At 35.5% G+C, this 26,369-nt stretch overlaps 1 protein-coding gene across 2 annotated transcripts; it reads right to left on the reverse strand.

The window, feature by feature from the left end:
* Positions 1-3,535: 3,535 nt before the first annotated feature.
* On the reverse strand, positions 3,536-25,815 carry lpcat2 (lysophosphatidylcholine acyltransferase 2). 2 transcript variants are annotated; one of them, XM_087259401.1, is made up of 15 exons: positions 25,527-25,671; positions 23,833-23,975; positions 22,919-23,136; positions 21,892-22,004; positions 20,852-20,912; positions 19,983-20,041; positions 18,656-18,690; positions 18,204-18,258; positions 17,954-18,036; positions 16,801-16,926; positions 14,704-14,857; positions 14,373-14,471; positions 13,927-14,068; positions 11,162-11,384; positions 3,536-3,877 (listed from the first exon to the last, which is right to left on the reverse strand). In XM_087259401.1, the coding sequence occupies exons 1-14, from the start codon at positions 25,638-25,640 to the stop codon at positions 11,197-11,199; spliced, it is 1,590 nt and encodes a 529-aa protein (XP_087115527.1). In that variant the 5' UTR covers positions 25,641-25,671; the 3' UTR covers positions 3,536-3,877; positions 11,162-11,196.
* Positions 25,816-26,369: the final 554 nt, after the last annotated feature.

Raw genomic sequence — 26,369 nt, forward strand, 5'->3', positions numbered from 1 at the left:
TTTATGCCTTTTGATTACAAAAATTAACTCATTTAAGTTAGGAAGTGGGCCTATTCTGAACTGTACATATTTTTACTATATCATCCCTCATGTGTCAATCTGCTGCACAAAAAATAAAACTCACTGTCTTGTGAATTATCATCTTATTTAGATGCGCATGCGTTTAAATGTGTTTAATAAAAAATCTCGCTTACCCCCAAAATCTAAGCAATTTCCCTCCTAATTCACACCCTGTGTAATTTGCCAAGACATAAAAAAGCAAATAAACTATGACTATGCTTTATCCCTCTCCCAACACTACTACAATTTTGTATTTTTTTAAAGTCTGTTTTTATTCATCCTTTGAGTTGCCTGTTTCTTCTCTCTTCTTCTACATAGATTCAATTAGTTGTTTTCTAAGAAGCAGTAAAAGCATTGTGTTCCACGTGTAATCTAATTCCACACCCGCTTTAGCCAAAGGCGACGATTTCTATTAGATATGGGCAATCAGTTCATCCCATTAAAGTCAATGAATGTCCCCTTAAAGCTCTCCAGCGTTTCTTTTATGAAACCTTTACAGGCCTGTTTTTCTGCAGTTTTGTACATATTCTGCTTCAGATTAGATAACAAAAGTAAGAAACTAGGTTTTAGAGGCTGATTTATTTGTTCTTTAAAACACATTCTTCCTCCTAAAGTAGCTGGAATCCCTCATTTCTACTTTAAGATGTTGCTGTACATGTGGGGAAAGGCTGATGCTGAAGGTCACCTTTGGAGCAAAGCAACCTTTCCTTCGAGGCATGAAGGAGATTTGCATATTTTCCATCAATATTGCAAGTAGTCTCCACTTGACGGGAGTATGCACTGGTATTATGAGCCACTGTGGGCATCTTATAATAAGTCAATCATGTTATAAACACAGCCCCTGACCTTTGACCTGAGGAGTCAATCTCATTGTAAAACCCCATCTCAGAATAACCATTTATATCTATTATTTAGACATTATTTTCATTGAATGAAATTGTATGATAAAGATATTCTCCAGTTCATGGCACAATGTTTGAATATGTTTCATATCTATGAATCCCTATACTTTTAGATGATGTCTGACCGCATCTGGGCTCACAGTAGAATGACACTTATTGCACTAAATAAGTATTCTTGATTTCCCTTAATTATGCTGTTTTTAGCTCTGTGACAGATCAATATCACTAATATGGGGTCATTTGTGTCATTCAGGACAAGACTAATGACCTGGGATCAGTTTTGCCCTTTTCATTTTCTAGTGATTGTATTTACATGCAGTTTGGATTTAATCTTGGATCAATACACCTATAGTGTTTTACAATCCATATGCAGCATTGACCATTAATGCATTCATGAATATACTTCGAAAAGAAGGTGGCTTACAAGAAGAATAACAGAAGTAAATATCATGTAGATACTCGCACCTCTTCAGTAAATTAGATTTTGCTATAAAACTAAAAATGTGAACTTCATAAGAGCAATGTCAAAACAATATTTTATATTATATATTATATATCTATATTGTGACTTTGCATAAATTATCACAAATTTAGGCATTAAGTTGGATGGACTAAAGGTAGAAATAAAGGTAGAAAGATAGAAATAACAAAGGTACAAAATTTGTCACTGGGTGGTACCTATATATATATATATATATATATATATATATATATATATATATATATATATATATATATATATATATATATATTTTTTTTTTTTTTTTTTTCCGTTTTGCACATTTCACATGTTGATTTTTTCAAAACTGTTTATTTGATTGATTGAAATAATTATATATACTACAAGTTTGAGAAAAACAGTACTTAAAGTGTACAATATAGTTGATGACATACTTGCACACGGGTCTAATTTTGAATTTTACATCAGTAGAAAACATAAAATGCAAGTAAAGTGTCTAATTATTTTTACAAAGAACCTTTGTGAAGATAATATGTACATATATGGATGAAATAACGCTCCACTCTTTAACATATAAAGAAGCTTAAAATATTATATATATATATATATATATATATATATATATATATATATATATATATATATATATATATATATATAATTTCTTTTTTTTCTACAAGTTTGAGAAAAACAGTACTTATAGTTTACAATATAGTAATATTTATGTAGTTTGAAATTTGAGAAAATATAAGAGAAAATGTATGAAAAATGTTTAAGAAAATATAAGTGGTTGCTAACTTTATCAATTTCTTCATGTTTTGAAAGACGTGTTACTGGACTACTGTAAAAAAAAATATTGTGACATACCAAAAAAAAAAAAGAAAAAAACACAAATAGCATGAGACTAAAATAGGAATGACCTTTTAAGCATCTTGATTACTTTTTAAGTAATAATTTTTTTTTCCAAAAAAAAAAAAAGTGTAAAGACATGTACGGTATGATGTTTTGAATGGGATGAACTGAGTTCAGTGAACTACTACTATAAAAGTGTTCTTATCTATAAAACCCAGCAGCATGGAGCTTTCAAATCAACTAAATGTCAATATTAATTGATCTGTCTGTCACAACTGGCTACACAGCTAAACAAATGAAGAACTCATTTTCTCATCATCAAATCTGAACCGAAATTGAATTTGTTTTGTATTGTCAATGACATTATTCCAGTGTGACTATAATGATAGTCACAAACCTGTTATTAACACATTTATAATGAATTTCAAATAAATTAAATCTTCTGAACCTTCTATCAAACAAAAATTATTTAAAGTCTTTAAAAAATGTAACACAAAATTATTGTGATGTGACACTGAAGACTGAAGTAATGGCTAATGAACTTTACCATTACAATAATGCACTGCTTTCTAGTTTTACTGCAAAACAAATGTTTTTTTACAGTAAGTTCAATTAAGTTAAGACGGCCTTAGTAACTATTATATATAATAATAATTACATATTTATGATGACATAGTTGCGCACGGGTCTATATTTGAATTTTACATCAGTGGAAAACATAAAATGCAAGTAAAGTGTCGAATTAATTTTACAAAGAACCTTTGTGAAGATAATATGTACATATATACATGAAATAACGCTTCACTGGCATTTAACATATTAAGAAGCTTAAAAAAATAACTTAGACTATATGCCCTATATAAAATATTTAATGTGAACTATTGTTACCGGGGCGGCACGGTGGTGCAGTGGGTAGCACTGTGCACTGTTGCCTCACCGCAAAAAAGTAGCTGGTTTGAGCCTTGGCTGGATCAGTGGACATTTCTGTGTGGAGTTTGCATGTTCTTCCCGTCTCCGCGTGGGTTTCTTCCAGGGTCTCTGGTTTCCCTTAAAAGTCCAAAGACATGCAGTACAGGTGAATTGGGTAAGCTAAAATGGACATATGGATGTGTATTAATGAGAGTGTATGGATGTTTCCCAATGATGGGTTGCAGCTGGAAGGGCATCCAAAACATAAAACATGTGTAAAACATATGCTGGATAAGTTGACGGTTCATTACGCTGTGGCGATTCATGATTAATAGAAGGTCTAAGCCGAAAAGAAAATGAATGAATGAATTTATTGTTACTGAACAATATTTAACTGACATGACAGAACTTTTTTGCTCATTCCTAAAAAGAAACACCACAGGGTGAAGTAATACATCATCTTTTTTCTGAACAATGTATCTTTAGTCACGCAAAAAATCAAGAGCAGGTGTGGTGATGATATCCGTGAAATTACATTGTGTGCTCTGCTTGTCCTGCCCGAGAGAGCAGAGTTGAGTACATTAGCATGAATTCATCCAGCGGTTAGCAAGGATAATGCATGGTTTATATGTGCTCTCGCTGAGAAGAACTTTAAGGCCAGGACCTCCTGCTGCAGAGGGCATGATCACACAAACTGGAAAAGAAGGAGAAAACGAAATTAAACCAATAAAACACACTGATTTAAAGCAATATTCTGACATTTTGACAACTTGGGGGAGAAAGAAGCAATGGGAAAATTGCAAAATGAAACATACTACATGCACGCCCTCATTCTAAAGGAAAAACATATACATTGTCTGCACATGCAATGGGAGTAAAGGGCTTGTGATTTGCAGCTATTTTGCAACCCGTCAATTAGCAGTGCAGCCTGTCGGCACTGACCTTTTCAGTCAAGCCCCCTCATCTGTTCCAGCACAGACCGCCCCGCCAAAGCCCTAACAGCTAACTCTTGTTTGGTGTTTCGCAAATAAAACCCGATTACTTGGCCTGATTGTCCACAATTTGACTAGGCAGACTCACCTCAGGCTGAAATAAAAATGAATGCTGCAATATTGGTAGCAAAAGAAGGGAGAAAAGGACAGCGCAAGAGAGAACGACAAGGTAAACAGAGAGAGAGCGTGCGCGGGTGAGGGAGAAAAGGAAACAGTAACAACAATGCGCCTTAATTGATTCCGTGCAATCTCATCAGTTGTGATTAAAATGAAATGCCCCCCTCATGTTTGAAAAGGTTAAAACAAATTGACGGTGGAAATCACAGCTGCTTATCACAGCGCGCGGAGCAGCAGGACTTTAATGAAGTGACTGCAATCCCATCCTTCATCCCGATGTATCAGACGAGAGAGAACATTAGCTACTCATAAGACATCATCATATCATCATCCCCGATCTGCCCTCTGAAGATATATTGACAAAAGCACTCACTGGCAGAGTACCCATACTGACAGACTTGGTTTTGATATACTGCAGCTCAGCACAACCAAAGGTGCATTATGGAACCACTTAAAGATCAACCTTTGTCTTCTTTACCGACCACTATTATAATATTTAAAAAGGACAGATATTACATCCTGTGCAGACAAATTTGCATTAGGACTAACCAATTTGTAGGCCCTGTTCCAAATGGCCATCTGGCAGACTTGCAATGGATGCTACATACTGTAGGTATACATGAAGTTCTCATGGACAGGGGGGTTTCTCTGAGAGATAAATCAAGCTACAATGCAGGCAAAATGCACTATTCACTTATGATTCATTATTCTGAGTTTTTGATTTTGTGACAGCTGAGCTGAGTTTGTGTGTAAACATGTGGTTTTGATCTACAAGGTTATAGGGGTTGCATCTGAAAGATGAAAAAGCGTAGTATAATGCTGGCAGGACATCGGAAGACACATCTGTATCGTATGATCAAGTCAGATCCGATGCATCCAACATCGCCTTCATAATATACAGTATATGTGAGAAACAATATGTGAGCTGAGAAGCATGTCTGAATTCATAGTGTTTGACCAAAAAAAAGTACCTGGATGATCTATTTTCAACAAAATTCTTCAATGGACATTTTACTCTCCCATGAGGCCATGGGAGAATATTTGTGAATGGACATTATGCAAATGGCATTAGTGTGTGTTAAGAGGACAATATCCCAGATGTAGCATGTCCAAATTTCATTCATACTCATATCCATACTATATGCAACAATGATTCATTCTTTTATTTTCTTTTTGGCTTAGTATCTTTATTAATCTTGGGTCGCCACAGTGGAATAAACCATTGACTTATCCAGCGTATGTTTTACGTAGCAGATACCCTTCCAGCTGCAACCCATCACTGGGAAAGACCCATACACTCTCATTCACACACATACATTATGGTCAATTTAGCTTTCCCAATTTACCCTTGGCGGAGCACCTGGAGGAAACCCACACAAACACAGGGAGAACATGCAAACTCCACACAGAAATGCCAACTGACCCAGCCGGTGCTCAAACCAGCGACCTTCTTGCTGTGAGGCGATTGTGCTACTGCGCCACAGTGCTAATTGACCTTTTTAAATTATTTAATTTCTGTTAGACTCCCCTGAAAAAAGACGATTACAGTTCAATTATATCTATAAATGCTTGTAGTTTGTTCATTATATTGTCAGCATGTGAACACCCCGATCCTTTTAAAATATGAAGCGTTTCCAATTAAATTTATGCTAGTATTATTAATAGGGATGCTCCAATTGATCGGCCATAGATTGGTATCGGCCGATAATCATATTTACAAGTTTACAAGTTTACAAGCAAAGAACATATAAGAACTCAAATCTTTTTACATCTTATTGTGTTTTTAACAATATTGAAAGTTCATGAATACTTGGCTGGAATTATTGCACTGTAAAAGTTAAGGTAACTTAAACCATTTAAAGCAGCCAATTGTTTCGGCACCAGTGGTGTAGTGGTTAGTGTGTTGACACATGCACTCCAGTGCTCATGGCGGATGATTCTTGCCTTGTGGTCCTATGCCGATCCTTCCCCTCTCTCTGCTCCCCATGCTTTCCTGTCATTACTCACACAGTAGTTTATAGGCCTATTTCCTTTGTTAAAGAAGTAAAGACTAGGTGTGCATTTCTACTTATTTTGCATCAAATATGCATTCCAAACTTCTTTGAGACATGTTGAACTCTTCTTCCATAATTTGCAATGTTTCTAAATTGCTTCGGTAGTGATCTTTCTTACCAATTTTTTTGTATGTACACTGTAAAACCCAACAGTCAGATTTATTAAATGAAATGAGTGTAGTTAACTCAAAATTGACTGAAAGTTAAGTCTACTCATTTAAAAAGAGTTTTGAACTCAGCGTTGAAGGAAATTAGTTAATTAAAAACCTCATTACTTCAACTTAAATGGAGTAAGTTCACAGTACAATTTACAGTACTCGATAAGTTTGAGTTTTCTTCATTTATTGGGTTTTTCTGTGCTCAGATTGCTTTATTTACTCAAATGGATTAGGTTCACAGTATTCATTAGGATTACTTTTAAAATTTAAATGGTTTGTTGCAATCAGATTCCTCAAATGGTTTGAGTTTCCTTAACATTTTGGGTTTTACAGTGTGTTTTCTATTATTTTCTGTAAAGCTGCATCTGACCATTACATGTCTACGCTAAATGGTTATAAGATACATGTTTAAGGAATTATATGCAATATCTTTAATTTATTATTTAGGTAAGGCAAGATCTCCACTGAAGTATAAAGGGAAAATGTGCTTTATGCATTATAAAGCTTGAAGCTTCAGAATCAGTATGCTTGGTATGGGACAATCACCATGATAAGGAATAGGTACTCGGTAACGGCTGTAAAAATTCTGATCGGAGCCTCCCTATTGATTAATGTCATTAATATAAAGAATATGCAGTGATATTTTACCTTTTTATTTATTTTAATTTATTTTAGATTGTCCTAAATAAGTCAGCTCTAATATATGTATAAATGCTTGTAGTTTTTTTCTCATTATATTGTAACCAAGTGAACGCCCCAATCCCTTTAAAATACAATCTCCAAATAGATTTAAACAAGTATCATTAATGTCATTTTTATCCAGCAGTTCTTATTCAATTACCTTCATCTGACTGATGTTTGAGAACAAAATGTATCCCTCTCTATATGATATCCCACTGATCTGGCACTTGATTCGGTGATGTCTGAAAATAATCGTTGGTGGCCAGATTGTGTATTTTAACAACTTTTGACTTCATTTCTAGTGATAAATGAGCATTGTAGGAAGCAAACATTCACTTAAATCATCTCCAGGGCTCTGTCTGCTTTGCTGTAGATCATTAAATCTTCATGCAGCCTCTGAAAACTGCTCAAAATCAGTTTTGTGAGGTGCTTTTGTGCGTAAACGCTGCCTGTGGTGTCATTGCCTGATAGGGCGGCGAGGCAACAAGTCAACCGCCTGCGCTTCGGATGTAGCCAGGGTGTCTCGCTTGCCATTTTGAAGAACATTTAAAATGACAAACGGACTCTTTATGACCACTGTGTGCCTTCAGAATATTTTTCTGCTGAGCTGTGCTGATGCTGACTCCATATCAGTCTTCTACCAAACAGTTTGTGCTGCATTTTGTCATCAAAGTGTCGGCTCAGATTGAGAGGGTTTTGGCCACTGTTTAAACAGGGCTGACTAGGGCTGTGTTTCATACTGAATGGCCAGTTCCCCTACGTGTTAATCCATTCAATCTATCCATCTTCCTGAAGGACCACTGTTCTGTAATGTTTAGCTTCAATCTGAATTAAACACACTGGAACCAGAAAATGAAGGTCATGTTTAGAAGTTTGATGGGAGGTCAAATCTGCAGCACTGCCCCATCGGACAGGACTGGACAGGTTGTTCTAACCAAAAGAAACAAAGATTAAAAAGAAACAAACTGTCCCTTCAATTCATTTATTATTTGTAACATATTTTGTCCCAAATGAATGTGCAAATACGTTTAACAGCAACCAAATGGGCCTTTGAAGTAACTAATTTAGAGCTATTCGGTTCGGAACGACCCTTCAACAAGGCATTGATGATTTTTCCCCCACATTAATGTGCCTTTCAGACGTAGATTTATCCCACATGGAATGCAGCATATGAGCACAGAAAGGAAAACTTGACCTCTGACCTCCATGTTTAGTGACATTTTATAAAATGACCAAGGAGAAGTGACAAAAAGTGTACACATCATGTACGCAAAAACACATACCCATACTCTCAGTGAAATGAAAGTAGGACTATATGAGCTATAATGGATGCACATTTACAGTATCTGCACATTCACTGCAGATTTACAGTGGATGGATTTCTCGAGTGATTTAAGCAGTCGGTCATTTTATATTCTGGGTGTTGCTGTCACCTAGTGGATGCTTTCAGTATGAACGTATTTGTCAGTGGGTCGGCTAATCAGCAAGTTTTCCTTCTACATCTCTTGATAATTCAAAAGAATGTACAAACTCTTCTAACAAGTGTTCATCCACTCAAACATAAAAGGGCCAACAAATACTAGTTAAAATTCAAAAGATTTTTTTAATTGCAAAAAAAGAAGCTAACTTTGCTGTGTTAACAAAATCCTAATTGCAAGCCGCATTGCTAAATAAATACCACTGCAGTGGGATAATTTGGAAGCAGACCCTATGGTGCTTGATACTGTGGGCGTGTTGTGTTGCCTGTTTGCTCACAAATTGGCCTATTTTCAGTGCATGCAACAGAGTATTAGTCTGAACAAGCAGCAGGAACAAAACGCTAACTCAGCAACATCTCCCCTCAATGGGAATGCAAATAAAAACAAGATGCAAAGCAAAACCTTTGATTACAACTCACTTTCGGTACCAAAGTCCCTGAGCAGAGAAGAAAGAAAAGAACAGAAAAGGGATGGAGAGAAAAAGAAAAGTTTGCATAGGAATCTTTTTTTAAATATTAATGTGAAGAAAAAACTCATTGAGAAATGCTCACTGACAAAAAAAAAGTTATAAATAAAGAAAACACAAACGAAAGCATTTTTTTTTACATGTTTAGATTTTCTATTTTTCTTTAAATCTTTCATTTAGTGTGCTCATTTTTATACAACATGTGGAACATGTATTATGTTGAAGTTTGTTGAATTCTTTTTGTAATTTCTGAGTGGAAACTCAGTTTAAAAATTTTACACAATGTGTGTGTCTCTCTCGTAAGTGAAGGAAATGTGTAATATTTTTTCAATTAATATTTAATTAGATTTTATTAAATTAAATTTGAATGAAAATTGAATGAAAAGTGTTCTCTTTTTTTGCTTGCGTGTATTAAAAGTACAGGATCTCAAAAACATATGTGCCCAACATATAAACAATTTATTCATTCATTCAATCTTTTTTTTTTCGGATTAGCCCCTTTATTATTCTGGGGTCACCACAGCGTAAGGAGCCGCCAACTTATCCAGCATATGTTTTATGCAGCAGTTGTAACCTATCTCTGGGAAAATAAACCATTTATATCTACTAATTAGATTTTGCCTGTGCAGTGGCACCGTGGGTAGCACTGTCATGTTCTCATGTTCTCCCCGTGTTAGCGTGGGTTTCCTCCAGGTGCTCCAGCTTCCCCCACAGTCCAAACACATGCTCTATAGGTGAATTGGGTAAGCTAAATTGTCAGTAGTGTATGTGTGTGAATGAGTGTTTATGGGTGTTTCCCAGCAGTGGATTCATTCCACTGTGCTTACCCCAGATTATTAAAGGGACTAAGCCGAAAAGAAAATTAATGAATAATTAGATTTCATGAAATTGGGTGCGCTTCAAGGTGGCGCAGTAAGTAGCCCTGTCGCCTCACAGCAAAAAGGTCACTGGTTTGAGTTCTGGCTTGGCATTTCTGTGTGGAGTTTGCACGTTCTCTCCATGTTTGCATGGTTTCCTCCAGGTGCTTCACTTTCTGCCACAGTCCAAGCCCAGCAGGCACACAACATCGTAAGACGGTAATATAAGGGTAGATTTAGGTCATGATGTCAGGTGATCAAAATTCAACGTCTAGTCAGCATCCAAGGACAATGTTATTTTGATGTTCAATAACGATGTCAAATTACGTAGAAATTTGGTTGATTTTAGGTTGTACTGGAACGTGACTAAAAGCCAACATCAAGCCACCAAACGTCAAGGTGTAACATGATTAAACGTTGATATATGGTTGATTTTAGGTTGGACATTGGACATTGACATCAGCCTGACGTTGGATTTTGATGTCAACCTGATTTTCATTTACAAGCAAAATCCAACATCCCCACGAAGTTGGGATATGTTAGGGTACAATGTCAATATAAAGTCTTGTTGACATCCTGTGCCTGCAGGGAAGAAATGTACTATACTGTAGGTGAATTGGGTGAGCTAAATTGTCCGTAGTGTTTGTTTGTGAATGAGAGTGTATGGGTGTTTCCCAGTGATGGGTTGTAGCTGAAAGGGCTGCGCAAAAACATAAATAAGTTGGTGTTGTTTTCCACTGTGGCCACCCCTGAATAATAAAGGGACTAAGCTAAAAAGAAAATGAATGAATGCAATAATATACAAGTTAAAAAAAAACTTTCATGTTTTTTCATGTGTGTGTAATGAAAGTACCTAATCTAAAAAAATCTACATTTCCTCTAATTATTTATAAGCAATTCAAAAGTATTAATTAGATTTCATATAAAACTGTGGAATTACATGCCATTAAGTCTAAAAGCTGCAGATATGTTTTTACCTTAATCACAATAAGAACAGTTTCAGCATGCTTATACATATAAACAAGCTTTTAAATAAATCATTAAATAGTTTATGAAACACTTGATGCTGTAAACAGAAAACTAGATTTTTTGATAGGGCATGTGCTCGTCTGCAGAAGCACACCACCCATGCAGGCTTAAGGCACATGTTCAGATGGCATGGCTTGGAGTATTACCCTTATGTCTGCATGCTCAATCTCCTTCATCTGAGTCAGTCATCTTTCTTATCAGAGGCACTGTCCTCCTGATACTCATCATAAGCAGCAGTACAGCAGTGAGAAAAAGCACTGTCGAAGTCAGTCTCGTCCCCCTGTAGACCCTGGTAACGCTGGAGCTCGATGTAGGTGGTGAAGAGCTTTGCATATTCGGGATGATTGAGAGCGAAGGAACGAAACTCATCTGACAGAGACATTGAAATAGCAAAGTTAGTAGAAATTTGAACTCAAAATGAAAGCAGACTAATGAAGCGAGGTAATAGACAGGGATGAAATTAGTAACCAGCTATAATAGGTAAAGAGTATGTTTGAATCAGGCACAGATGTTTCCTGAAAATGTATTTGAGGTATTCAAGTAGGCTAAAACATGTAGCTGATGACCTGAAATGAGCTCAGAGGTCATTAAAACTTCCTGAAAGTACTACAGTACAAAACTAATTCCTCATTTCAAAACAATTTGAAGTTGAATTGGGCAATAAATCACTATAGGGGTAAAGCATGTCAACCTTTCTGGTATACTAAAAGAATAATGTGAATAATGTGAATGTGCAGACATTTTGTCGAAAGGTGTTTACATAGAGAGCTTACATAATTCTGCTTTAATTCACACTTAAAGCCCTGGGAGATGCTGGCTAATATTGTTTGTGGAATTAATTGTTGGACTATTAAGCCTCAGTAACACAGCATTCATGTTGATATATCAGCTAATTATTGCTGAATGCATGCAAACAAATTAAATAAAGACGCAGTTCAGAATCAAAGTCAAATCAATGATCTCTATTAAGAAATCTGGACTGTGATAGTGTTTGGTATGCTATAGTGAAGTCAGGATAAACATATTTTATTATAAAGCCGTTTATAGAAGAATATTGCTTTAATATCTATCGTAGATTTCATGAATAAGAATTATGCCACAATTATTTTTGGCAGATCAGGGTATCCAACTGTAATATTGATAATAATAATGATAGTTCTGCAAACTACAACCACTGTCACAATTCCTGTGAAATAACAATATGAACATTTGGTGACCCTTTACTTGAGGGGACTGTCATGAAACCTTTACAATTATGACGCATGATCACAAACTTTATTTTATCACAAGTCTTTATCTTTTTCATGACAACTTGACAATTCCAAGACAGCATACCTTGTTATAAATCTGTCAAAAACATGATTGTCATGAGGCATTATAATTATGTCATAAATGCTTTTCAGATCACGTTTTTAATGGAACAAACTATTTGACATTAAAATGTCACATTAAAAGTGTCATTACGGACTTCCGGTTATGGCGAGGTGCTGAGAGGTTGAAATTTTTTAGCTCTGCTGCTAACTTGCGATCAATCCTACAATACCAACCAGAATTGTATCTTAAGTCAAGCAACACAAATATAAAAGCATAGGGAAGAAAAATGTCACGCAAAGGTACCAGAAAAGACAAGAAAAAGACCAGAAACGAAGATGAATATTCTGAGGGTGAAAAAACGAACGACGCCATGGCAGCTGGTGAGGGCCCTGACGAAGATGATGACGAAGCAATAACTTCGGATGGTAACAACGAAGATATCATGAAAGCTATAATGTCCTTGAAAAGTGGACTTTACAAAAAGTGTCATTACTGTCAAATTAATTTTTAAGAGCGCCATTTATATTTAATTATATTTTAATAACAAATTCAGCTTGTACCATTGTAGTTGAGGTAAAAAAAATATTAATGACATTTTTTACATATTTATAATGGCTTCATGACAACCATGTTTATGAAAGATTTATGACAAGTTTTGTTGTTTAGGTAGTCAAATCATCATGATAAAGATAAAGACCAGTTGTGATCTATTAGTTTATGTCAAGTTGTCATAACAAACAATGTCATCTTTGTTTTTTAAAATGTGATAATTGAGCGAATGACACCTAATGACTGTTGTGATAAACATGCATAAAATCTCATTCATATTCATGATTTGTGTCATGTCATGATTCTAAAAGTTTTATGACAGTCCTATGAACATTTCTTCAAGTAAAATGTTACCGAACATTCTAAATGGCATGTAAAAAATACTTATTGTTAAAAAGTGTAATTATCATGGCAGCCCAGAGAACACTTGAAATGTATTTTAAAATGATATGCTATTTGTTGCTAAACTTCAAACACAATGTGTTTGGAAAAAAGCGATGCCTTGATTATTTGTTGTTGTTATTTTAATATTGAGTAGATGCTTGATCTTAAATTTCGGATAAATGCTGTTCTTTTGAACTTTCCATTCATCAAAAAATTTGGAGAAAAAAATTATAAACAAAAATTGAGTGGAAAATCAGCACTGAAGACTGGAGTGATGGTGATTAAAATTCAGCTTTGCAATCAAAGGAAGAAAATTGCATTTTAATATATATATAAAAATAGAAAACAGCTTAAAAGTTAAGAAAATAAATTATATATTTTTAATTGTATTTTACTAAATAGCTTATTGTTGTCAAAAATATTTTTGAGATATGGCAAATCAAGTTTTGGATGTTACATGCTAGAAAAGACTTGATTATTGTGCATCATGCACACATATCTGAGCTGTTACTTTTCCTTTTATTGGCGGTTGACAATACACTCCAATTGTTTGACATCTAATTTATGAAAACCCATTTAACAGTCTTTGAAGGATCACACTTTTAGAATGACTGACCGACAGCATTTATCACAGTGAAAGCTGTTGTACAGTTGGCATACAGACCATAAGTTATGTGTCCTGATCCATCTGCATCAATTTCTCTGAAGAGGCTGTGGACGTCGAGATCACACACTCCAAGAGCTGAACGTAGCAAACTACTGAACTCCTCTTGTGTGATACAGTTGTCCTCATCGATGTCAAACAACTGCAGACAAAAACATAAACTAAACAAACTTTATACAAACACAGAAGGCCAATAAAACACACATTAATGATCCCTCTTTACTGTATCTTTTATCTTTTCTTTTAGCTGAGTAGCTCAAGACTCAAGAGAAAAACCACCCCAATGTGCTAACAACCACTAACACATCATTGCTTTAATGGTTTACCACATCCCAGCATCTTTTTTCACTACAGTACATTAAATCTTCTTGTAATCGTTGCATAGACACTCTATGGGAATGTATGTATTGCAACCATTACTTCAAAAACAGCATCTTTACCATTACCTTAAAAGCAGTCTGAATAACTTCCTCATTATTAGCTGGTCGGCACAGAACCGTGACACCAATGACATACTCTCTGAAATCAATAGTGCCATCCCCATTCTACAAACAGAAATAGAAAACACAACTTTAATTAGGCAAGTCAGTCAATAAAAAATGATATCACTTGATTTATCCATACTCGGATGTTAAATTGGCTGTTTCTGAATAACAAACTCTGTATTAAGCAAGCTTTTAAAACAGATATATGAGAGAATTTGGGGGAAAAATCCACAAATTATTATAATTCAACTGATTGTTACAATTATGCATCTTCTTTCATGAGCTCACTTACCCTGTCAAACAGAGCGAAGAGCTGCTGTAGAGCTGGGCTGATGGGTAATTTGAGGAAGCTGGCGAATTCCTCAACGGTGATCCTCCCGCCTTTGCAAGAACAAGCTATGTTGGCAAAACTCTCCAACTCCTTCTTCACATTGTCCCATTTTAATCTGAGTTTTCAAGAGAGAGAGATGTTACTCATCGCATAACATTTAATAACTCCAAATATTTGGGTGTAACGGTACATATTTTTGTACAGTATTCATATTGTTAAAGTCCTTTTTATTTGGTATGTTGTTGAAAACACTGTATGTGCAAATCCTAATTTGAAAAGTCTAGCTTTACCATACTTTTGACAAGTAGTTTGTCAATCCCAATATCAGTGTCACGATCATCAGCGATCTAGCCTGTGCAGATGGCTGGAGGACAATGCCACTGATAAGAACTACAATTCCCATCATGCACCACACACACACCAGTTCCAGTTCTCTCCAGAATAGGACTCACACAGCTGGAAGCTCATGGTAGACACATCAGATGGATCATATAAACAGCACACACAAACACACACACTTTGCTGGGTCTTGTTTACCTGTAACTTTATGAAGCGTTATTCCATTGTCTTGCCTTGCCGTGTTTCCTGACCTTCACCTTGTTTATTGTTTTTATGTTGTTTGCCGCCTGTACTGATCTCTTCGTCTATGACCCTGACAATTCTTTTGGATTACCTGCATGCTTCTGTTTGTTCCTGTTTGACCATTGCCTGCTTGACTACTCTTGATTATTAAACTGTGTTTGGACCCTCAAATGTGTTGTACCCCAACTCTCCTGTTACAATCAGTATTTCTGTCAGTTTTTTTTAGTTTATGCGTAAATAAAAGTTCAACTTCACTACAGTAGACAACACGCATCCATGTCCAAAAATAGTTTTTTTTTCTTTTGGAAAGAAACAAAGTTCAAACTTCAAATGTTTTCTGATTAATTAAGAAAGTAACACAACAAATGCTCTTTTGAAGCTCTTTGATGGTTTGAGACTATTAGGAGCTGGTTATTTTGTTTGTGTATTTGTGATTTGTAGGCAAGTCATCTCACCTGAGACTCTTTATCTGTCATCTATAAAGAACTTTCATTCATTTTCTTTCACCTTAGTCCCTTTATTTATCAGGGGTCGCCACAGGAGAATGAACCTTTTACTTATCCAGCTTATGTTTTACACAGCAGAAACCCTTCCAGCTGCAACCCAGTACTGGGAAACATCCGTACACACTCATTCACACTCATATACTATGGCCATTTTGGTTTATTCAATTCACCTTTACTGCATGTTTTTGGACTGTAGGAAAACCAGAGCACCTGGAGGAAACCTATGCAAACACGAACAGAACATACACACTCCACACAGAAATGCCAACTGGCTTAGACTCGAACCAGCGTCCTTCTTGCTGGATCACTGATCCACCATGTTGCCCTCCTTACCACCTGTCACTACTATGCACACACTCTTCCCCACTGACTTCCATTAACACTGACTTTGGTTGCTTTGTTAATTGTCTTTTATTAATAAATAATTTCTCTTTACATTTTAACTGGTCTGCATTGTCTCTCTTATGTTACGACTTTGAGTCGGTTGTAACAGAGACAGATTGTTGTATAGGTGGCTTTAATAAAAGTTACAAAGCGCAAATGAAGACAGTACTTCCTTCCTTTTCTTCCTTCCTTCCTCTTTACAGTTCGTTATAAATAACCAATATATCAAGTAGCATTACATTTACCTCTTTAAGTGCTCACAGCTTGCTTAAATTATTATATTAGCTTATGTGTTCATTTGTGTTTATTCTTTTCCAAATTTGTATTCGACGAATTGAAATGCTAATTATATTTCTTTAAAAATAAAGCCACAAATTGTTCAGTAAATAAGTGTTTCATTAAAAAAGAAGACATTTTCAGGTTTTGGTTTCTTCAGGTTCTACTGAAAATGTATCACATTGTGATTTTAAGACCAAGATACATATTTAACCCTAATTTAGGTGTACCATTACACCACCAATATGAAAACAACAAGTTTATGCATATTTGGTATTCTTAAAATTACACGTATAAACTGTTTTCTTACTCCAATTTTCTGCTGATCTTGGTAAACTCCACTAGTCCAGCTTCCATAGGCAGAGTCAGTTCTCCAGCAGCAATCATCAAACGGCAGTCTTCATAAGTGTGGTCTGTGACTGGCAGCTTCAGAGATCTAGTAAACGCACAATAACTTGTGATAAACATATTTACACTGAAATACTTTACTGTGTTTACAATTTAAATGTCTGTGAAATATAATCTCCAATCGAGGCCCAATGAAAATGTATGCTTTATGCTACATTTTATAGTGCATTAAGCATTATTCTAGTCATCTGCTCACAAGAAGGCAAGACTTGTCATATAGATCGCCTATAGAACCACTGACCTAAACCCAACCAATAGTGTTTTCAAAAGCATAAGCAAAAGTGCACTTTGACTGGGTAATTTTAACTTTGATTTGAAAAAAAAGTCGGCCCCACTTTATATTAAGTGTCCTTAATTAAAATGTACTTACACTGAAATTAATCATTCATTACAATGTACTTATTGCGTAAATATATGTTTTTACATTGTTCTTATGCTCGATTGCATACCTGCATGGGATTGCATTAATTTCTGTACATTTATAATTACACTGTTGACCATCCCTTACACGTTAGCCCACCTTTAAACCTACCCATACCACAAAACCTGTTCCTAACCTGACCTGTATCCCACTCTAATATCACCAGGAGGGTTCTGCAATACATAATCAACACATTAAGTTCATCGTATTTATATTTTGAAGTACATAGTAGTCAAGGACATCTACTATAATGTGGGTCCAAAAAGTAATTCTTGTTCAACCGTGTTTCACAGGAATCAAACTCAATACTGTACAACACAAGGAGGCAAATGTATTCGGTTACAATTATGAAGATTGTTATGATGTTTTGTAGTATTCATTTGGTGAAAGTAACCCTTTAGTCATCTATAATATATCCCTGTAAATATTATTATTGTGAAAAGGAACAAATTATATATTGGTGTCATACTGTCCTACAGTGTTCATTTTAAATAGAAACTGCAGTAAAACCTGGAGTATATTGAAGTACGCTTTTGCAGTTACACAAAAATGTAGGCTGAGGCACATATTTCCAATGAGCCTGTGATGATAATTTGATAAACGCGTGGAAGAAACAGCAACATGACATGCTTACTTAGCCATGACAGCTCTCACTGACTGAGCAAACTTCAAAGGACACTTCTTCTCCATTTCTGTAGGTACTTGAGGGGGCAAAAACTAAAACAGACAGAAAGCATATGCTACATGAAAACTTAAGTTAACCATTCATTTTAACAACAACATTGTTCTCCACAGCCTCTCACTGCCCTTTTGACATGTTTTGTCATCAAAAATGCAAAAGAAGAGAATTTTATTATGAAATACACAATTGGTTTCTCACAGACCTCAACCTCCACTGTAGTACAGAGCTGGCAGAGTGTGAGCAGCAGTAGTCTGGCCCTAAAACAGGAACTGGTGGTGAGGCTCCAAACCAACATCACTTCAGGAAGCATTGCTCTCTACATATATGCATAACAGTGCAAGTATGGCATACTAACAAAAGAGCTCTGAAAACAAAGTTTATCTGTAAAAGTCATCTACAACATTGCACACCCACAGATGTCTTTATGTATGAAGAGGGAGATTGCAATCTTCAGGACTTATTTTTTAATATATTATAAAATATAGCTCAATTTTTATTATCTTTAACCTAATAAACCAATGAAACATGTATTTTGGCACACAAAAGCATCACTTGTAACATTATATGCAAGTCTAGTGTTAATCTGAATTGTGGTTACTTCTTGATTGTAATGGTAATTTGCTTTTGTCATTGTAAAACTTTAATATGACTTACGATTTTGGGCCTTGCCATGTCCATGTGACTGTATCCTGTAAGCATTAAACATACAAAGATTTGTAAGAATGGTTCTATTTAATAATAAAAGATGTAACATGTTATTTTGATGATGTCGTTTAGACGTTGTGATAACTAATCAATGGCTTTGTAAACTATATGTCAAATAACAGTCATTACAATACGAATTGACTATCTGCTTAATATCTGCTGACACTGTTTTTTGATGCTCCACCAACATACATTATACTTACTATAAGTAACTTTGCAAATACATCAATTTGTTCTGCGATATTTATATATATAAACACACACACATTATTTTAATTTATTTTATTTTTTAAACATGCATTAGACTAACAGAAAACAGTACTTTTATTACTTTATTATTCCACTTTGGCTATGTGGAAATATAAATTTACATAAACTAGTTTCAAATGAACAATAATATATAAAAATGAAAATGTATATTCTTTGATTTTTAATTGTATAAATTAATTCAAAACTCTAGCAGCCAGAGTGTGTGATACCTGAGCACTGGCAGATCCCAAAGTAATGCAAATGCTACAGGAAGGGTCTCAACAACTATGACTTTCGCTTTGTGGATCCATTCAGGCAGAATAAGCTATTTTGTTGATAAACTTGTCTGGACAGGTTCTGGAACTATCTACCACATTTACATGACTTGTTTAGCCACTGCCCCCTCCTAAAGTCCTCTTAGACTCTTAGTCTGGGTTCATCAATTTCCAACAGCTTCTTTTATTGTTTTCATTTGTAATATAATTATATAAATATTAATTCACTAAGACTACTAGGATAAATACTAATAAAAAAGGCTGACCAAATGATTAAATGAAAAATGTTGTAGTATTCTGATGCAGTGGTGTAAAGTAATGAAGTAACAGTACTTTTACTTAAGCATGACAATTGAGTACTTTTCCACCACTGCTTTGATAAGTGTTAGTTGACATATAATTACATTGTTACATTGTCAAAACAATGTCTAAACCCGTAGTGTAACCTTTAAAATGTATGAAAGCTATAAGCAATAAGCTATTTACAAAAAAAAAAAAAAAAAAAAAAAAAAAGAAGAGAACTCAACAGGCAGACTTGGCATACAACTTTGCCAGCCAACCTGATGTTTTTAAATGTTTGTTTGTTTTTTGGGTCAATCTTCAGTACTCTCTATTTGGATTTTATGGTTATTTATGGAGTTGTATTTTACATATTTGCAAATATCTTGAGTTATTCCATTGTGTTTGCTTTTATCACTAGTAACTGATGTGTCAAGATAATATTGTAAGGCTTCCGATGAATTTGTACTGACCAGCTTATTTGGGTATCTGATAAGAACAGGCTGCACTGGGACCCCAGGGACAAAGCCACCTGTGGGAGTAAAAAGAGCCAAACATAAGCGCCTTCCATTCATCCTATTGTTCTTTTTAGCTACATTCATACATTCTAAAAGCAGCTCTGTACACAGTTCAATTTACCTTATTCTGGGTCACATGCCTCATGATGAAGTTAAGTTCCAATCTAACACTCTATTGATCACAGCATGCTCTACATATCAGGTCACATCTAGAAAACTGTTTGATAATCATTGACTGTCCAAATGAGAACCAAAGTAAACGTTGTACTAATGATATGACCTGAATATAAAACAAATCCATAGTTTTTACATAATACAACAATTACCAAACACTCTGACCTGCTTAATTATTGGAGCCTATAATGCAAATAGATTTGCTCTTTAGGATATGTTTAAATAAATGTCAGATACTCAAAGGGATAAAGACTTAGTGGTGTGGATTATACCTATTCATTGGCACAAACACTCGCTCTCTTTCATGCTGCTGCTTTTTGCTGGTCTCACCACACTCATTCTTGTTTCTTTAGTACACAAAAAACAAACCCCAGGCACAGAAAACTCCTAAATCCATGATCATTTCTGTTGCTTTTCTTGTGCATGTATTTGCATTATGAAAATAAGTTAACTGATACCAAACAACTAGATTTTCATATGGCGCAGTTCATAAACAAAATTCCTAACCTACTGAATTATAGACTTTAATTCGAAATTGTGTTTCTAACATCTCAGTCAAACCCAAATAATGAATTTTCCATGTTATTTTGTGCAACATCATAATTAAAGTTTTGTTGTGCATAAAAACACACAAAACATGCTCAGCTAACCTTGCTTGAAGGTAATAAGACATGATCTGTTTGTACATGTTCCTTCAGGAAAGATGAGCACCTGAAACAAGAAAATAACAGCAGTGATATTTTCAGTGCAAGCACAGCTGTCATGCAAAAAACAAGATCTTTATTAACATCTAGTTTCAGATAGAGCTCAATTAGATTTATTCAAAAATACATCTTCACAGCATTGACAAGCAAGCAGTTTTTTTGGAGCATGAGGATGAGGAAGTTTTAAAAGTTGATGAACACACTTAGTCTGTCACTTTGGTTTCACATATTGTGAAATTCACTTAAGATACTGTGAAAGGTTTAACCTTTTTAAACTTTTAAACTAATGTTGCAATTTTGTGGTGTTCCAGGCATTTAGAGTTGGTGCTTGATCGGATATGGTTGTGGCCAGAAGAATAACGAGAATAATTCATATTATTTATAAAATTTCTGATTTATTGTATTGTATTCACGTCTATCCCTACCCCTAAGCCCAACCATCAGAGTAAGGTAAAAAACAGTAGTTGTACAGAGTACTATTTATGCTGTCTATTAAATTACCCAATAAATTGCATTTTTTTAATATCTGCCCCCACCCCAACCCTAAATTCAACCGTCTCGATACTGTAAAAAATATGAATTCTTGCTATAGAGTGTCATAAAAAAATGCTTCTATATTAATGGGCATATCAAACTTCCGGAGGGCCACGTATCCGTTGTAGACTTTACTGATATATAGGGGCAGATTTAGTCTTAGATCAGACAAGAAGCACTGCATTCAATTCCATTTCTACCCGCCATGTCTTTAAAATATAACAGTTTGTTTTACCCCATTAGGCTTTCTGCGGAAGTTTATTATTGGCTTTAAAACTCTAGCTGTGCATAAAGCCCATTGTATCATTTGCTCTGCTTTGTGTTGATTATTGGTCATTCTTGATTCTGAACTATCCCAAAACATTTCCACTCTAACTGGCACCGTCATGGTGTTGCACTCTGTCCCGTTTGGTGAATGTTGTTCTTAGGATGTTAGATGTGGTGGCTCTCACCTGTGGCCAGTGTCCTGCTGACTTGGCTCTCCTTTCAATCTCAATGATAGTGTTTCTACGAGAGTCTGGATCAGTGCGTGATACCAGCACAGGTTGCACACAACGCAAAAACCCTAGGGAGCATAAAATTCCTTTAATCATCAATAATTCCATGTGCAAAACTTACATAATTGATATTTAACAACTAGCTCATTTATTCATTTTCTTTTCAGATTAGTACCTTTATTAATAAGGGTTAACCACAGCGGAATAAACCGCCAACGTTTCCAGCAAAAGTTTTATGCAGCCCCTTTCCAGCCGCAACCCAACACTGGGAAACACTCATACATTTTTGCATTCACACACATACACTACGGCCTATTTAGCTTATTCAATTTACCTATAGCACATGTCTTTGGACTGTGGGGGAAACTGGAGCACCCAGAGGAAACTCATGCCAACAAGGGGAGAACATGCAAACTCCACACAGAAATGCCATCTGACCCAGTTTGTTGTGAGGCGATTGTGCTACCCACTGCACCACCGTGACGCCCCAAACTAATCAATGAGTCTATATATTAAAGAGGTAGTTCACCCAAAAATGTAAATACGTATGCAGGCTATTCAAGATTTAGGAGACTTGCTTTCTGTCAGTAGAACATTAAAAAAAAATTCTATCAGAAATTGTAGACCTTGGTGAAGCTTTGTGGACCTTGGTGAACCTTTGTAAGTTATAAAATGGAAGACAATGGTCGACATCTTTTTGAAAGTCAAAAAAGCATATATACTGTAAAGCAAAACAAAAATAGTCCCCATCTGGAATGACATACAATATGTGCAGGTATACAGCAGAGAGGACACATGTTGTGTTGTTCATTCAAATAATACATATTTGTGCTTATCCTAGATGTTTCAACTTACGTAAGAGGGTAAGATTGTTTATGTGTGTGATTGTTATCTTTAGATATAGATTTTTAGAAACAGATTTTTATATATAAAAAACTTCTTAAAATTATTTGCCATTTTATTATTTTTGGAATTTGCTTACTGCCAAAGATTGGTGCTTCTAGAGACTCTATGCGGGATACGGTAGAAGGCAGACCGGATTCAATACAGGCGATGGCATCAAAGAACGAAGAGTGGGGGGCCACAGCTAGAATGGGGGCCTCTAAAGTGCTGGCCTTCTTCCCCTTCACCACTACCTTGAAGCCCATCCCAAAGAAATACATTCGGCCAAGAAAGGTCATCACTCTTCTGTGCAGAAACCTGCCCATAAGTACATATTCAAGCACAAAACATACTTAGTGATAGTACTAGTTAATCCAACATCCTGCCACACGTGCGCGCACACACACACACACAGAGAGAGAGAGAGAGAGAGAGAGAGAGAGAGAGAGAGGAGACATAATGCTTGCTTTGAGACGTTGTGCTCATCAATGTGTCAGATCAGTATGTTGTTGCATCAGTTAACAGAATAACCACATCCCTCCTACAGTCGTTCTGCCTGCTATGCTACAATTTAATTAATCTGATCAGTGTGGTCAGTCCTAGGAAAAAACGAGATACTAAATGAGCTGTTGAACAAGAAACCAGGTGACCAATCAGACTGAAAAGCATGAATTAAAGACTGGAGAGGCTTCTGTAATGCACCAAATATCTGCAACCGCTGATATGCAAACCCCAAATTTCACATTACCAGCTCACACTTCTATTATTAATTTAGAAACTCCCACAGTCAGAAGGCCTACTAAATGCATAACTATTCATTCTAAGAATAAAAAAAGGTAGCAAAAGATGGTTGACATAGTCAGTTTAGATGTAAAGCTATCTGTAAGATTAAGTTTTAAGGTGTTTTGATGTCAGGTTTATTTATCAGGTCAAGAGTATTGTGTTTCATTATGGTTCAAACAAGCTGTAAGCCAAAAGATGGTGTAATGCGAGTGATCAGGGAGTGGTATTTACCTTCTCCAGCCAGTCATGGGCTCCACCACTCCTTTCAGAGACTGTCCGAATGTTATTATGACAGAAACAGGCCACATGACCATGAGAACTAGAAGCAAGAAAATGGCACGGAGCGGCACAAGGATAATTCCTAGAAGAAAACACTTCACAAAGCACAAAACACATAATAAATGGCGAACACAAATCTGCACACTGCAAATCAACTTTCACTGTTTTTATTTGAGGAATCTGGTGTAACATTGGAGAAGTGACTCAACATAAAAGACTGTTAAACTTTGTAGTAAACTGCACTAAAATTGCATGATGACAGCAAGGTGTTACTTTAACTTATTAAAAAGGCCAAGTGTGTTTCAAGTTATGCAGGTAAATTTAATGTAATGCAATTTAAAATTTTACAAAGTTAATACATTTCCAAAGTTTGTAAGGCTGTCAAGCAAATGCGTAACATTTTGTACCTGTCGCAAGAGAGGAAGTGTTACAATAAGTTTAAATGAAATAGTAAGAAATAAATTGCAACTACCTTCAATCTTAGCATGGCATTATTATAAATGAAATATCTAGTTTATATTTTATCTATTGTAAAATACACGTACAATCACATCAATAAGAATATATTAATAAAATCAAAGTAATATAAATTACAGGCATTTAAAGAAAGACGGTCTTGTTTAAAAATGTTGTTGAACAAGTGTGGCTTTCAGGTCAAAACCACTGACCAAGCAGAGGTCTTGACCTTCTTTATTGTAAAGCCATAAATCAATAATTTCCTACATAATCTACTGTATTCACATTCGACTCCTCTGAACTACAACACAAAAAACAAACAAAAAAGAATTTTAATGACCAGAAGTTTACATTTACACTATTCTCTCTACCACATGCTGTAAAGAATGTTAAATCATTACTAACGCTACCTGCAACACTGTTTACAAATGTAACATCTATTCAACAAGCATCTACTCTTTCTACAGCACAGAGGGAGTGTAACAAATGTAACATTTTATCAATTTGAAACAAAGTATTAACATTTCTGAGCCCTTCTCTGTTCAAACCTACTTCCAGTCACTGTAGAGCTCGCAATTCTAACGGAGGAAGTTACTATTATGTAAATATTACACAATACTAGAGAAACACATGGAAATAAATTATTAGTCAAATCAAATAAGATGTCGATGCATGAATAGCAAGCTCATATGATGGCCTTAAAAATAAAAATCTTACCTGAAAACAAAAGTTATGCAATGCTTTATATTATCTTTTTAAAATATAGCTCAATTAAAGAAACTTATAATCCTAAAATAAAATAAAAAAATAAAATAAATAAATAAATAAATATGTATAGTCAGCCGTCAGTCGTAACGGACAATGCAATGCAAAAAAAATAAATATCTGGTGCAGACATATTAAATCAATTAATAAAATAAAGTATTCATGAAATAGGTAACATTAGTGGCTGTTTTCCTTTAAAATGAAAAAGTAAGATATTGGCGTGTTATCCATGCCAAATGTCAACCGATTTCCACGGTATAAGATATTTAATTTTATTTAATTGTTTACACAAAATCTGACAATAAATGTGACACACCCAGATCACTTTTCTGTCTAATAATACATAGACGACATACATACAAAATCTGACAATAAATTTGGCACACCCAGACTTTCCTTTCTGGCTTATCTAGTGCTGGACTCACTTTGGTTATGTCGGCTGTGCTTAAGCTCAGGTCGTGCACGAACGGGTTGATGACCGCGGGCAGCAGCAGGGACTGTTGTCTGGGCAGCGCGAATACTCTGTGCGGCGGAGGCATCTTCACTCATCGCAGCCTGTCTTCATGTGCCCAGACCTCAGGGAGCGACGCGCTTCCTCGTTATGACTCGTGTTTCACAATCAAACAAGCTACCTAACCAGAAAACAAACGGCTCTTATTTACAGGAGCTTGAGCAATGCAGTGCATCCCAGTCGAGTTTGGAGTCGAGGTTTACGAGCACTTGTTCTAAACTGCTGTCTAAGCAGGCAGCTCAGGGGGTTTGAAGACAAAGCCAGTTCACACTCCACCTCTTACGGACATAATCCTATTTAGCCGTTTAGTAGCCATATGGGGCTAAAGTTATACACTCGTAATGTTAGTTATTTTCTAGCGTAACGTTACAGGTTTACAGCTTGAACTAGTGGAGACGCTGGACTCTTTTTTTAACTGGAAAAACACACCCTTATGAAAATTGATAATACATTGTCTAACATGGGAGTCTACCGAGTTGAGAAATAGTCTGTCCATACTTGAGCTAACAGTTTAGTTATTCCCGAGCACCGATGCCCGATTTAAGAATGACTCATTTGAGTCGATTCTTTTCAATGGGCTGAACAAAAGTTATGATCAAATCAGTTCGAACACTCAAATCGGTTCTTCACAGTCATGTTTAAGAAGTACAGAGGTCAAAAAGGCGGAAAATTCAGCAAAAGTGTACACTTGGTACATACTAAATCCACATTTTAAACAGTGCAGCTAAAAAAACTTTTCTAATTCCAACAAAGAGTA

This window comes from Danio rerio, chromosome 7, assembly GCF_052040795.2.
Source record: "Danio rerio strain M-AB ecotype USA chromosome 7, GRCz13ab, whole genome shotgun sequence".
NCBI lineage: Eukaryota > Metazoa > Chordata > Actinopteri > Cypriniformes > Danionidae > Danio > Danio rerio.

Excerpts from the sequence above, each read along its gene's own strand:
- lpcat2 (XM_087259401.1), bottom strand. The coding sequence starts at position 25,640 with ATGCCTCCGCCGCACAGAGTATTCGCGCTGCCCAGACAACAGTCCCTG. Across the intron at positions 18,259-18,655 it reads ACATGGCAAGGCCCAAAATC|GGCCAGACTACTGCTGCTCA; the intron begins GTAAGTCATATT and ends TTCCTGTTTTAG. Across the intron at positions 14,472-14,703 it reads TCTTCGCTCTGTTTGACAGG|AATGGGGATGGCACTATTGA; the intron begins GTAAGTGAGCTC and ends TTCTGTTTGTAG.